The sequence below is a fragment of the Amblyraja radiata genome, chromosome 9, assembly GCF_010909765.2.
Source record: "Amblyraja radiata isolate CabotCenter1 chromosome 9, sAmbRad1.1.pri, whole genome shotgun sequence".
In the NCBI taxonomy this organism is placed as follows: domain Eukaryota; kingdom Metazoa; phylum Chordata; class Chondrichthyes; order Rajiformes; family Rajidae; genus Amblyraja; species Amblyraja radiata.
This window is the reverse complement of record NC_045964.1, coordinates 47,147,203-47,161,649: the sequence shown is the minus strand read 5'-3', so window position 1 is coordinate 47,161,649 and position 14,447 is coordinate 47,147,203. Positions and strand designations below refer to the sequence as shown.

The 14,447-nt window shown below is 43.1% G+C and overlaps 1 protein-coding gene across 1 annotated transcript in view; it reads right to left on the bottom strand.

The window, feature by feature from the left end:
* Nucleotides 1–14,447, bottom strand: part of pygl (glycogen phosphorylase L) — a 101,901-nt gene that overhangs the window by 47,200 nt on the left and 40,254 nt on the right. The window contains exons 7-8 of the mRNA XM_033027335.1: nucleotides 9,912–9,994; nucleotides 4,706–4,849 (exon numbers count right to left, since the gene is read on the bottom strand). Coding sequence (XP_032883226.1) covers nucleotides 4,706–4,849; nucleotides 9,912–9,994 — 227 coding nt within the window. The remainder of the gene's footprint in view (nucleotides 1–4,705; nucleotides 4,850–9,911; nucleotides 9,995–14,447) is intronic.

Below are 14,447 nucleotides of genomic sequence, written 5' to 3'. Positions count from 1 at the left end.
CAAATCAATTCAGAAAGATTAATTATGGCTTAGGAATAGTACCTCACTCCAACAAAATACTGTGTCTTTTCTGGCAACATTAAGTGTAACAGTGAGGTTTGCATTCCTGTCACTTTATCCATTTCAACAGTCCAATGGAGTACAAGGGATGAAAAAGAGATAGTAGGAATGAGTGAGGTATGGCTATGTGCCTGGGATGAGGATCACCAGTAATTTAATTGCTATTATCCTGTGAACTTGCTGTCCACTTAGAAACAAAGAAACATAGAAAACAGGTGCAGGAGTAAGCCATTCGGCCCTTCGAGCCTGCACTGCCATTCAATATGATCATGGCTGATCATCCAACTCAGTATCCTGTACCTTCTCAGTATCCTGCCTTCTCTCCATACCCCTGATCCCTTTAGCCACAAGGGCCACATCTAACTCCCTCTTAAATATAGCCAATGAACTGGCCTCAACTACCTTCTGTGGCAGAGAGTTTCAGAGATTCACAACTCTCTGTGTGAAAAATGTTTTTTCTCATCTCGGTCCTAAAGGATTTCCCCTTTATCCTTAAACTGTGACCCCTTGTCCTGGACTTCCCCAACATCAGGAACAATCTTCCTGCATCTAGCCTGTCCAACCCCTTAAGAATTTTGTACGTTTCTATAAGATCCCCCCTCAATCTTCTAAATTGTAGCGAGCACAAGCCGAGTCTATCCAGTCTTTCTTCATATGAAAGTCCTGACATCCTAGGAATCAGTCTGGTGAACCTTCTCTGTACTCCCTCTATGGCAAGAAGGTCTTTCCTCAGATTTGGAGACCAAAACTGTACACAATACACCAGGTGTGGTCTCACTAATACCCAGTACAACTGCAGTAGAGCCTCCCTGCTCCTATACTCAAATCCCTTTGCCTTGAATGCTAACATACCATTTGCTTTCTTCACTGCCTGCTGCACCTGCATGCCTACTTTCAATGACTGGTGTACCATGACACCCAGGTCTCGTTGCATTTCCCCGTTTCAAAATCGGCCACCATTCAGATAATAATCTACTTTCCTGTTTTTGCCACCAAAGTGGATAACCTCACATTTATCCACATTATACTGCATCTGCCATGCATTTGCCCACTCACCCAGCCTATCCAAGTCACCTTGCAGCCTCCTAGCATCCTCCTCACAGCTAACGCTGCCCCCCAGCGTCGTGTCATCCGCAAACTTGGAGATGTTGCATTCAATTCCCTCGTCCAAATCATTAATATATATTGTAAATAGCTGGGGTCCCAGCACTGAGTCTTGCGGTACCCCACTAGTCACTGCCTGCCACTCTGAAAAGGACCCGTTTACTCCTACTCTTTGCTTCCTGTCTGCCAGCCAGTTCTCTATCCACATCAATACTGAACCCCCAATACCGTGTGCTTTAAGTTTGTATACTAATCTCTTATGTGGGACCTTGTCGAAAGCCTTCTGAAAGCCCAGATATAACACATCCACTGGTTCTCCCTTATCCACTCTACTAGTTACATCCTCGAAAAATTCTATAAGATTCGTCAGACATGATTTACCTTTCGTAAATCCCTGCTGTCTTTGTCCAATGATTTCACCACTTTCCAAATGTGCTGCTATCACATCTTTAATAACTGACTCTAGCAGTTTCCCCACTACCGATGTTAGATTAACTGGTCTGTAATTCCCCGTTTTCTCTCTCCCTCCCTTTTTAAAAAGTGGGGTTACATTAGCTACCCTCCAATCCTCAGGAACTACTCCAGAATCTAAAGAGTTTTGAAAAATTATTACTAATGCATCCACTATTTCTGGGGCTACTTCCTTAAGTACTCTGGGATGCAGCCTATCCGGCCCTGGGGATTTATCGGCCTTTAATCCATTCAATTTACCCAACACCAATTCTCGGCTAACCTGGATTTCATTCAGTTCCTCTATCTCATTTGACCCGCGGTCCCCTGCTATTTCCGTCAGATTATTTATGTCTTCCTTAGTGAAGACGGAACCAAAGTAGTTATTCAATTGGTCTGCCATGTCCTTGTTCCCCATGATCAATTCACCTGTTTCTGACTGCAAGGGACCGACATTTGTTTTAACTAATCTCTTTCTCTTCACATATCTATAAAAACCTTTGCAGTCAGTTTTTATGTTCCCTGCCAGTTTTCTTTCATAATCTATTTTCCCTTTCCTAATTAAGCCCTTTGTCCTCCTCTGCTGGACTCTGAATTTCTCCCAGTCCTCTGGTAGGCTGCTTTTTCTGGCTAATTTGTACGCTTCATCTTTTGTTTTGATACTATCCTTGATTTCCCTTGTTATCCACGGATGCACTACCTTCCCTGATTTATTATTTTGCCAAACTGGGATGAACAATTGTTGTAGTTCATCCATGCAGTCTTTAAATGCCTTCCATTGCATATCCACCGTCAACCCTTTAAGAATCAATTGCCAGTCAATCTTGGCCAATTCACGTCTCATACCCTCAAAGTTACCTTTCTTTAAGTTCAGAACCCTTGTTTCTGAATTAGCAATGTCACTCTCCATCCTAATGAAGAACTCAACCATATTATGGTCACTCTTGCCCAAGGGGCCATGCACAACAAAACTGCTAACTAACCCTTCCTCATTACTCAATACCCAGTCTAGAATAGCCTGCTCTCTCATTGCACTGACAGGGTGAGTGGAAGTATGTTTAATGTTGGGCTTTGCTGTAAATTACATTGTTCATCACTGTATTCAGTATTCATTGCTTGTAAAGGTGGTACTGAGCCATCTTCTTGAGCCACTAGTTGAGCCACAAGAAAGACACTTACTTGTCTTTCATCACATTACCCAGATTTTCCATGCTTTCCTCCGATTCTACTACTTCAATTATTTCTAGGGACACCTACAATTGCAAAATATGGCAATGCTGGAAATCTGACATGAAAAATTCTACCAGTACCTGTTGAATTTTGTGTTTTGGAAGGCATTTTGTTTGTGTAATCTTCACTTATTTCTGACCCACACCATTTCTTGTTATATTATCACCTTCTGCCTTCTGTCCAAAAACAAAATTATTTGTGTTTGATCCTCTTTTCCTGATCCTGATCTGCTTCAAAAGTTTCCAGTTTTCAAACAATAACCCAATGTTTCTTTCTCCATTTAGATTTTAAGGATCTTCTTACTACACCCAACTTCCTCTACAGTACTTGATATGATCACCTTTCCTAAGCAACAGCACAAGCTACCTGTAAGCAATTAGCACTGTTATATGGTACCAAAAAACAAAATGTTGATATTTGCAGGAGATGAAAAGTTTAAGAATACCGTCTGTACTGTTACCCAACAAATGTTGATCATAACATAAATGAATGTAATTAATCATTTCTCAAAGGTTTTTAGCATTGGAAAGGTTTTAGTAACGGAAGAAAAAATTAATTGACTTCCAATCAATTTTCTGACTTAAAATGTTCAATGGGAAAGGTATTAGACCTAGGCAGTGGATCCATTTGCACAAGTCAGTATGTGACCCAGAATGTCTCTTTTCTATTTAATTTACTTCTCCAGTACTGTTCTAAAAGATAAAATGGGAGGAATGGCAGTTTACTTTTGCATATTAGACATCTACAAACTGTCAGATGCACATCTTACAATTTTATCCAGTATGCAACAATCATTTCTGCATTTACTCTCAGAAATTTGGTGCTAAGGTGTTACCCATAACCTGTCTTTATAATTAACAAAAAAACAAAGCAATTCCAACAACAGAGTGACAAGGAGATTTGACTTGAATGGTTCTCACTGTTTCATTGATCTATTGGTTTCTGTAACTCAAATTCATTTTTTAAAACCATCAATTTTCTATCCATGTTGCCAGGTGTCCCATAATTTGTAGCAGCTCTTCTCCATATATCACTGCACAGATACATGCTCCCTTGAACATTATGCAACAACACAACTACCATGAAGAATATGATTGATTGAAACCGATCCAGTACTCTCACCAAACAGCACTGTTGGAGAACCTTCATGTCGAAACTAGTGGCTCAAGAAGATGGCTCAGTACCACCTTTACAAGCAATGAATACTGAATACAGTGATGAACAATGTAATTTACAGCAAAGCCCAACATTAAACATACTTCCACTCACCCTGTCAGTACATCCCATCTTGCCTTTCTACACATCTCCTCAAATCCCCATTTATCCATTGCCACACCCTCTCACTTTTCACCAAATGCACTGCCTACATACAGATCTTCCCTCTTAGTCATGCAACAAAATGCATCCATCAGATTGAAACGGCTTGGAGACATGGTAAAATTTGACACCTGCTGGTCAGATGTAGTTACCAAGCTTAGTAGGCAGTAGGTCCTCAAGTGATGAGATTGCAGCTGCCAGCCATCATCTGTCATAACATAGCTTCTTGGGACACTGGTGTTCAGACATGTCAGGGAAACTGATCGTCTGCTTGAAATGGTTTGAGGGTCGTGTCAAGATTGTGCCTCACTGCTCTGCGGTTACTTGTCTGTGCAGCCAGCCATTGGATGCCATTTCAGGTCAACTCAATCCTCATTGGTGGCACAAACCAAAGCTACAGTATGTAAATATCCATGGAACTGAACCTCTCTTGATAATTGGTTAAAGGGGCCTGTTTATGTGCTGTACGTGCCTGTAATTCATTCCATTAACTGGTTTCTGTCTGAACAATAAACAGTTGTTTTCTGAGTTTCCAAAAACTTACCTTGTCAGCGAATGTGTCATAACAAATCTGAATATTATCTTGACAACCAAACTTCGAAGCCTTGAAACGACGAACAATATCATGGAGAGAGGCAGCCACAACAAAATACTCCTGCTTTAGTCTCAACTCTTTACCCTCAAAAAACTAAAAACAAAAACAGGTTCAAAGGCTCATTTGAATAAAATGAAACATGCATCTAATCCATAGTCACCACTTTCAGAAACATTTCAAAGTCTTTGAAATCATTAACCTATATTTCCCTTCACTGCCCTTATAAATGCTGCCTGTTCCACTGCTTCCAAGCTTTTTGTGTCTATCTTCAGTTTAAACCAGCATCTGCAGTTCCTTCCTACTTATAAATGAAGGATTAGTTTGCACAATGAGAACTCGGTAAGTTGTAGACTTAATATCTTTAGAAAATCAATGCCCTGTCCCACACCTCTCCAACATTACTGTACGATAAAGCAGAATGAGGAGCTGTAATTAAGTCACATAGACAAGAGAGACAGAGGATAAAAACTGCAATGAGCATTTCAACAATTAAGTACTGAGAAAGGTGCTGCAAAAGAGAACACAGGACTGGAGCTTGACATGGTAAGTACAATTCAGTTTGCATTTTCACAACCATGTTTGTTATTACCAACAATGAGTTAAAATCCACTAATCAAGTCAACTAAGGGAAAAATAGAGCAAAAGATTAAATCAGCATCTATGGAAAAAGGACCTTCACCAGAACCTTTGACCAAAATGCTTCTCTTTCCACTGATGCTGCCTAACGTGCAGGATGTTTACAACATTTTCTACTCTTAACTCAGACTTCCAATGTTTTGATTTTTTAATTATTAACATGCAGCTTGAATAGGGGAAGTACATAATAGGAAATCAGAGTTGTTTTGTCATTTGGTGGTTATGTGTGGAAGTATGCCAATAAATAACAGTATATAAAAGGAGAAAGAAGGGATGTGACACTCATTCTCCAGCTTTCCTATTCCCAGTTTCAAGCATCTCTTTTTCCTTAACATTTCTTGTCCATCATGTGATTAAAATCAAGAGCAGTGACTGAGTCAATCTTGTATGATTTAAGCAGTATTGTCCCAACATGTAACTATTAAAAGTCTGATCTTGTATGTGGAGATATGTGTGTGTGTGTGTGTGTGTTTGTTGTGTGTGGTGTGTTGTGTTTGGTTTGTGGTGTGTGGTGTGTGGTGTGTGGTGTGTGTTTGTGTGTGTGTGTGTGTGTGTGTGTGATCACATTTTTGCAAAAAAAAAGACGCGGTAACGATAACATTTTCACATATTCCGGTAGACATTTGTCCCGTCGACTCCACAAAATACTTATCTGGAGATTTCATGCTTTATTTCCCGACACTACAGAAAATGTTTAAACATATGGCAAAACGTTGAATTTAAAAATGACTGCCTTTCGCTGATGACGTCACAATGGGTCTGCTCTGCGCGCCGTTCTTCCACGTGCTGCGAGTGATGTCAACCTCCCCCCTCCCAGTTATTCAAAAGACGCAGAAAGAACGAGCGAGTCGGGCCCTGTACTGGAGCCGCCGAGCTCTCGGTCCTCGGGTCTCTGGTTGACGCCCGACCGCCCTCTGTCCATCTCCCCCTGCCCTCTCCCTCTCCACTGCCCTCTGTCCCTCTTCCCCAGCCCCCTCTCCTTCTCTCTCTCCCCCTGCCCTCTCTCCCTGCCCTCTCTCCCTCTCCCCCTGCCCTCTCTCCCTACCCCCTCCCTCTCTAGCCGCACCTGCGCAGTTGGGGGCTTTGCGTGAGTGGATAGAGAGGGAGATGGGGCAAAAAGGAGCAAATGAATAATATTAATATAATATCAAGGGGGTGGTTAGGGTGTGTGTGTGTGTGGGGTGGTTGGTGTGTGTGTTACGCCGCAAAACGCCCCCCCCCCCCAACTGGTCCCACTGGGTCTAGTGTACAATAAATAGCTGACATTTCCAAATAACCATTGACCCATTGGCCAATGGGATCAAACACAATGGTTTCCCTTTACTTAGGGAGTTTTAGTGTTAGGAAATAAAGAAAGTACATGCATCAAGCTCTGCCTTGCTGCCTAACCAATAAAGTCCTCAGTAAGTTGTTTAGAAAACATAGAAAATAGGTGCAGGAGGAGGCCATTTGGCCCTTTGAGCCTGCACCACCATTCATTGTGATCATGGCTGATCATCCACAATCAGTAACCCATGCCTGCCTTCTCCCCATGTCCCTCGATTCTGCTACCCCCTAGAGCTCTATCTAACTCTCTTTTAAATTCATCCAGTGAAATGGCCTCTACTGCCTTCTGTGGCAGAGAATTCCACAAATTCACAACTCTCTGGGTAAAAAAGTTTTTTTCTCATCTCAGTTTTAAATTCTAAGAATGTGGCCCCTTGGCTCTGGACTCCCCCAACATTGGGAACATTTTTCCTGCATCTAGCTTGGCCAGTCCTTTTATAATTTTATAATTTTCTATAAGATCCACTCTCATCCTTCTAAATTCCAGTGAATACAAGCCCAATCTTTCATATCTTTCCTCATATGACAGTCCCGCCATCCCGGGGATTAACCTCGTGAACCTACGCTGCACTGCCTCAATAGCAAGAATGTCCTCCCTCAAATTAGGGGACCAAAACTGCACACAATACTCCAGGTGTGGTCTCACTAGGGCTCTGTACAACTGCAGAAGGACATCTTTGCTCCTAATATTCGATTCTTAATATATATTGTAAATAACTGGGTTCTTTGCTCCTATATTCAATCCTTAATAAATATTGTAAATAACTGGGTTCCCAGCACCGAGCCTTGCGGCACCCCACTAGTCTCTGCCTGCCATTCTGAAAAGGACCTGTTAATTCCTACTCTTTGCTTCCTGTCTGCCAACCAGTTCTCTATCCATGTCAATACCCTACCCCAATACCATGTGCTCTAATTTTGCACACAATGGGTACTTGAATGAAAATGGGCAGCCACTTTTATAGGCAGTCAATACCACACCCAACCGAAAGCTGGAAAAACTCTGAATTTAGCTGAGCATCTATCTTTTTTTACTAACACTCTCATCTAGACCACTTCCGGTTTGCGTTTTTTAAATTTGCGCAAAAACGGTAACCTATATGGCTAGGATTTTTTCGCCACCTTACTCACCGTTCTCCTCAGCTCCAAGTGCACCAAGTTTTGTTCCAATCGGTGAAATATTAGAAAGGTTATGAAGGGTTAAAAAATCGTGAGATCAGCAGATTGGTCTTCTTGCCTGTCCGTCACCATGAAGTTAACGCCCCTTCCGGCACCTGATGTGTTAGGTGGGGCGAGGAGAATAAAACCCCGGAGGCAGGGCTGAGTCCACAAGCCGTGCTGATTGATTGAGTGAGTCCGCGAGCCGTGCAGAGGAGAATAAGCAGCGAAGAGCGGCCAGTGAAACGACCAGCACTCGCTGCGAGTCCTCATCGCACCCCCAATCCCTTCCCCTCTGGTTCCCCTCGCAGGCTCCTGCCCCCCTCCCCTCCCCTGTAATACCGCACATCCCCCATAGTTCTTTCCTGTCTTTTTGCCGAGCTCTCTCCCGATCCTCCACCCCTTCCCTCCCCCCACAACCCTTCCTCCCACACACCCCCACGCCCCACAACTCCACATCCCCGCCCACACACTCCTCCCCCCACAACTCCCCCACCCACACCTCTCTCCTCCACAACCCCCCCCGCCCACACACCCCTCTCCTCCACAACTCCCCCGCCCACACATCCCTCTCCTCCACAACCCCCCCGCCCACACATCCCCCCCCACAACTCCCCTCCCCCACACACCCCTCCCCTACCCACAAACACCTCCTCCACAACACCCCCTGCCCATAACCCCACTGCCCACAACTGCCCTCCCCCCACAACCCCCTCCCCCCACATCCCCCCCGCTCACACATACCACCCGCCCACACACGTACCCCATCCCTCCACCCCCCCACCTACACACACCGCTCCCCCAAACCACCCCTCCCACATCCTCCCTCCCCTCTACACTCTGCCTCCACCACACCCCCTCCTCTACACCCCCCCCCCACATCCCTCCTTCTCCCCCCCCTCGCAAATCCCTCCAGCCCACATACACACTTCCTCTACCACCCCACCCCCCCACCAAACACCCCCCTGGTGACTGGGACCCAACAGGTCCCACTTAGTCTAGTAAAATATAAAGATGAAGGAAAATAATCAAAATAAGTCATTCCATAAACATTTACAAATCCAAAAGAAAACTACAAGTCTTCAAGAAACGGCTGTCTGACACAGATATCTAATCTGATTTAACAATTTATATTTAAGAAAGAACTGCAGATGGTGGAAACAATGAAGGTAGACAAAAATGCTGGTTGAAACTCAGCGGGTGAGGCAGCATCTATGGAGCAAAGGAAATGGTGACGTTTCGGGTCAAGACCCTTCTTCAGACTGATGTGGGGGTGGGGGGGCGGGAAGAAGAAAGGAAGAGGCTGGTACTTTCCCTTGCAACCGCAGGAAATGCTACACTTGTCGCTTTAGCTCCCCACTCGACTCCATCCAAGGAGCAGTCTTTCCAGGTGAGGCAGATGTTCACCTGCACCTCCTCCAACCTCATCCATTGCATCTGCTGTTCTAGGTGCCAACTGCTGTACATCGGTGAGACCAAGCGCAGGCTTGATGATATCTTCGCTCAACACCTCCGCTCAGTTCGCATTAACCAATTTGATCTCCCGGTGGCTCAGCACTTCAACTCCCCCTCCCATTCCGAATCCGACCTTTCTGTCCTGGGCCTCCTCCATGGCGTCCCACCGCAAATTGGAGGAGCAGCACCTCATATTTCGCTTGAGTAGTTTACATCCCAGCGGTATGAACATTGACCTCCACTTTCAGGTAGTCCTTGCTTTCTCCCTCCTCCCCCTCCCCTTCCCAGCTCTCCCACAGCCCACTGTCTTTGCCTCTTCCTTTCTTCTTCCCACCCCCCCACATCAGTTGAAGAAGGGTCTCGACCTGAAACGTCACCTATTCCTTCGCTCCGTAGATGCTGTCTCACCCGCTAAGTTTCTCTAGCATTTTTGTCTACCAACAATTTATATTGAACTTCAAAATTAATTTTCCTGTGTCCGCACTATGGAGTAGTTAATTTTAAGTTGCAATCAAAAATCACTAGCAGTTGTTTGCATTGTATAAATATATAAAAGCCTCTAGAAAATGCTCTCACTACCTACATTGTCATTCGGGTAGAGAACTCTGCTAATATTTTCAGCAATACTTCTGTCCAACACAGCTTCGATGTAGTCCCCAACGTTAACTGGTCAGAATGAAAACAACGTTTAACATATGTACAATGGCATTAATGACTCCAATTCAAAACCAAAGCAAAAGCAGTTGTTAGTAATAATGGAAAATAAATATTGTAAACATGAATGCACCAATGGCAGCTTTACACTCAACACAATGGATGTGACATGGTATGAATGAATAAGTAATGGATTTGATTATTCGGAGTCGTGTCAACTGCCTGGAGTCGCAGTCCATAGTCGATGCACACACTCGCTTATGGGTACAACATTTGGAAGGCATGGTTTGCTGTACTTGTGGACACTTGAAGCTCAGCAAAGAGCTCTGAATAGCATTAAGCCTTTGAGGGCCCAAAACCAAAAGATGACAAATCGACCCTTGCATTACATATAACTCCAGCCTTTCTCATTTACATCAATTTTACGAGGGTTCTTCAATGACATTCTCTCAAATGCTGCCTTGCATTAAAGGCCAGTCATCTTTACATCAACTTTGGGATCGGGTGATTTCAGGAACTCACCATACTCCCTTAAAAATCAACACGGTCCAAGTTTGTGCACCGCCTTGAATATCACCCGAGCACTGGTTCCCAAGCTCTATAGGAACTCACCTGGATCCTGTACTCCTTTGAGATTAATTTGGGCACTAGTTCCAATGCTCCCTTGAATCACACCTGGACACTGGCTCCCATGCTCTCCTCAATCTCACATGAGCGCTAGTTCCCAAGCTCCCTTAAAACTCACTTGGATCCTGTGCTCCTTTAAGATTTACCTGGACACCAATTCACATATTCCTTGGAATCTCAACTTGACACAGGCTCCTATGAATCCTATCTGGGCACAAGGTTCCAATACTCTCATGAAACTCACCTATTCTGTGCCTATACTCCCTTGAATCTCACCTGGGCAGTGGGTCCAAAGCTCCCTTGAAACTCCACTGGACACTGGTTTCAAAGCTCCCTTGAAATTCATCTGGATACTGGTTCCCATACCTCCTTGAATTTCACTTGGACACTGGTTCTTATGCTCCCTTGAATCTCACCTGCGCACTGGTTCCAAAGCTCCCTTGAACACTGGTTCAAAAGGTCCCTTGAATCTCACCTAGATCCTGTGCTGCCCCACGAAGCTCACCTGGATCCTGTGCTTCTTTGAGACTCACCCAAGCACAAGTTATCCATCTCCCTTGAAATTCACCGTAGCTCATATAACTTTCAAGGGAGCACCAGAGCCAGGGCTCCAATGAGTTTCAAATAAGTCACCTGGTGAGCCAGATGTGCAACCAGTGGGATTTTAAAATGGTCAGATTACAGATAAAATGCATCTTACTGGACTTTATTTGTCAGATTTTGCCTATTCATTTATCTATATTTCTACGTAGCCTGCTTTCATATCCTTCCAATTGTTGTGGTATCGGCAAATTTAATAACCATACCCATGTTCTTCATCTAGTGGCACACTATTTGTTACATCTTACCAACCAACTAAAGATTAATTTATCCCACCCTCTGTTTCCAGTTAGCCAGCCTATCCTCTCGCCACCAATACAATTTATCTAACACCTTGAGCTTCTATTTCCCATAATAAACATTGATCAAAAAAACGTATTACATAATCTGAATTAATCAAAATAACTAAAGGCTTTGTAATGCAGAGCTGTGAATCAGCATACTCATGAGAATAAATTATGTGATCATAATAAATATAATTTACCTGATGTCCCCCAAATTATATATTTGAAAACATATATTTGTGTAATTAATTGTACATAACACATTCCAGAGTTAAATGTGGTATTTACAAGCCTAACATTTTGTCAGGTTTATAACACAAATAAATAACTCCGATTTAAAAAAAATTTATGTAAGGTTCAAGGGCGGAAATAGATCATTTGTCTCATTGTCTGTAACACTGGTCATCAGCACAACCAAATATAACCATATAACAATTACAGCACGGAAACAGGCCATCTCGGCCCTTCTAGTCCGTGCCGAACACTTACTCTCACCTAGTCCTATCTACCTGCACTCAGACTGTAACCGTCCATTCCTTTCCCGTCCATATACCTATCCAATTTATTTTTAAATTATAAAATCGAACCTGCCTCCACCACTTCCACTGGAAGCTCATTCCACACAGCTACCACTCTCTGAGCAAAGAAGTTCCCCCTCATGTTACCCCTAAACTTCTGTCCCTTAATTCTCAAATCATGTCCTCTTGTTTGAATCTTCCCTACTCTCAATGGAAAAGGTTTATCCACGTCAACTCTGTCTATCCCTCTCATAATTTTAAAGGCCTCTATCAAGTCCCCCCTTAACCTTCTGCGCTCCAAAGAATAAAAACCTATCTTGTTCAACCTTTCTTTGTAACTCAGGTGCTGAAACCCAGGCAACATTCAAGTAAATCTCCTCTGTACTCTCTCTATTTTGTTGACATCTTTCCTTTAATTTAGCGACCAAAATTGTACAACATATTCCAGAATTGGCCTCACCAATGCCTTGTACAATTTTAACATTGCATCCCAACTTCTATACTCAATGTTCTGATTTATAAAGGCCAGCACACCAAAAGCTTTCTTTACCACCCTATCTACATGAGATTCCACCTTCAGGGAACTATGCACAGTTATTCCGAGATCCCTCTGTTCAACTGCATTCCTCAATTGGCTACCATTTACCATGTACGTCCTATTTTGATTTGTCCTGCCAAGATGTAGCACCTCACACTTATCAGCATTAAACTCCATCTGCCATCTTTCAGCCCACTCTTCCAAATGGCCTAAATCCCTCTGTAGACTTTGAAAATCTACTTCATTATCCACAACACCACCTATCTTAGTATCATCTGCATACTTACTAATCCAATTTACCACACCATCATCCAGATCATTGATGTATATGACAAACAATAGTGGACCCAACACAGATCCCTGAGGCACCCCACTAGTCACCGGCCTCCAACCTGACAAACAGTTATCCACCATTACTCTCTGGTATCTCCCATTCAGCCACTGTTGAATCCATCTTGCTACTCCACTATTAATACCCAACAATTGAACCTTCTTAACCAACCTTCCATGTGGAACCTTGTCAAAGGCTTACTGAAGTCCATATAGACAACATCCACCGCTTTACCCTCATCAATTTCCCTAGTAACCTCTTCAAAAAATTCAAGAAGATTAGTCAAACATGACCTTCCAGGCACAAATCCGTGTTGACTGTTCCTAATCAGACCCTGTTTATCCAGATGATTATATATATTATCTCTAAGTATCCTTTCCATTAATTTGCCCACCACTGACGTCAAACTAACAGGTCTATAATTGCTAAGTTTACTCTTAGAACCATTTTTAAACAATGGAACAACATGCGCAGTACGCCAATCCTCCGGCACCATTCCCGTTTCTAATGACATTTGAAATATTTCTGTCATAGCCCCTGCTATTTCTACACTAACTTCCCTCAATGTCCTAGAGAATATCCTGTCAGGACCTGGAGACTTATCCACTTCTTTATTTTTCAAAAGTGTCAGTACTTCCTCTTCTTTGATACTCATAGTTTCAATAGCTACCCTACTTGTTTCCCTTACCTCACATAATTCAATATCCTTCTCCTTGGTGAATACCGAAGAAAAGAAGTTCTCAAGAAGGAACTGCAGATACTGGAAAATCGAAGGAACACAAAAAAGCTGGAGAAACTCAGCGGGTGCAGCAGCATCTATGGAGCGAAGGAAATAGGCAACGTTTCGGGCCGAAACCCTTCTTCAGAAATCCTGAAGGGTTTCGGCCCGAAACGTTGCCTATTTCCTTCGCTCCATAGATGCTGCTGCACCCGCTGAGTTTTTCCAGCTTTTTTGTGTACCGAAGAAAAGAAATTGTTCAATATCTCCCCCATCTTTTTTGGCTCTGCAGATAGCTGTCCACTCTGACTCTCTAATGGACCAATTTTATCCCTCGTTATCCTTTTGCTATTAATATAGCTGTAGAAACCCTTTGGATTTACTTTCGCCTTACTTGCCAAAGCAACCTCATATCTTCTTTTAGCTTTTCTAATTTCTTTCTTAAGATTCTTTTTACATTCTTTATACTCCTCAAGCACCTCATTTATTCCATGCTGCCTATAATTATTGTAGACCTCTCTTTTTCCGAACCAAGTGTCCAATTTCCCTTGAAAACCATGGCTCTTTCCAATTATTACTCTTTCCTTTCAACCGAGCAGAGACATAAAGATTCTGTACTCGTAAAATTTCACCTTTAAATGTCCTCCATTTCTCTACTACATTCTTCCCATAAAACAAAATGTCCCAATTCACTCCTTTTAAATCTTTTCGCATCTCCTCAAAGTTAGCTTTACTCCAATCAAAAATCTCAACCCTTGGTCCACCTTCTCCATAATTATATTGAAACTAATGGTATTGTGATCACTGGACCCGAAGTGCTCCCCAACACATACCTCTGTCACCTGACCT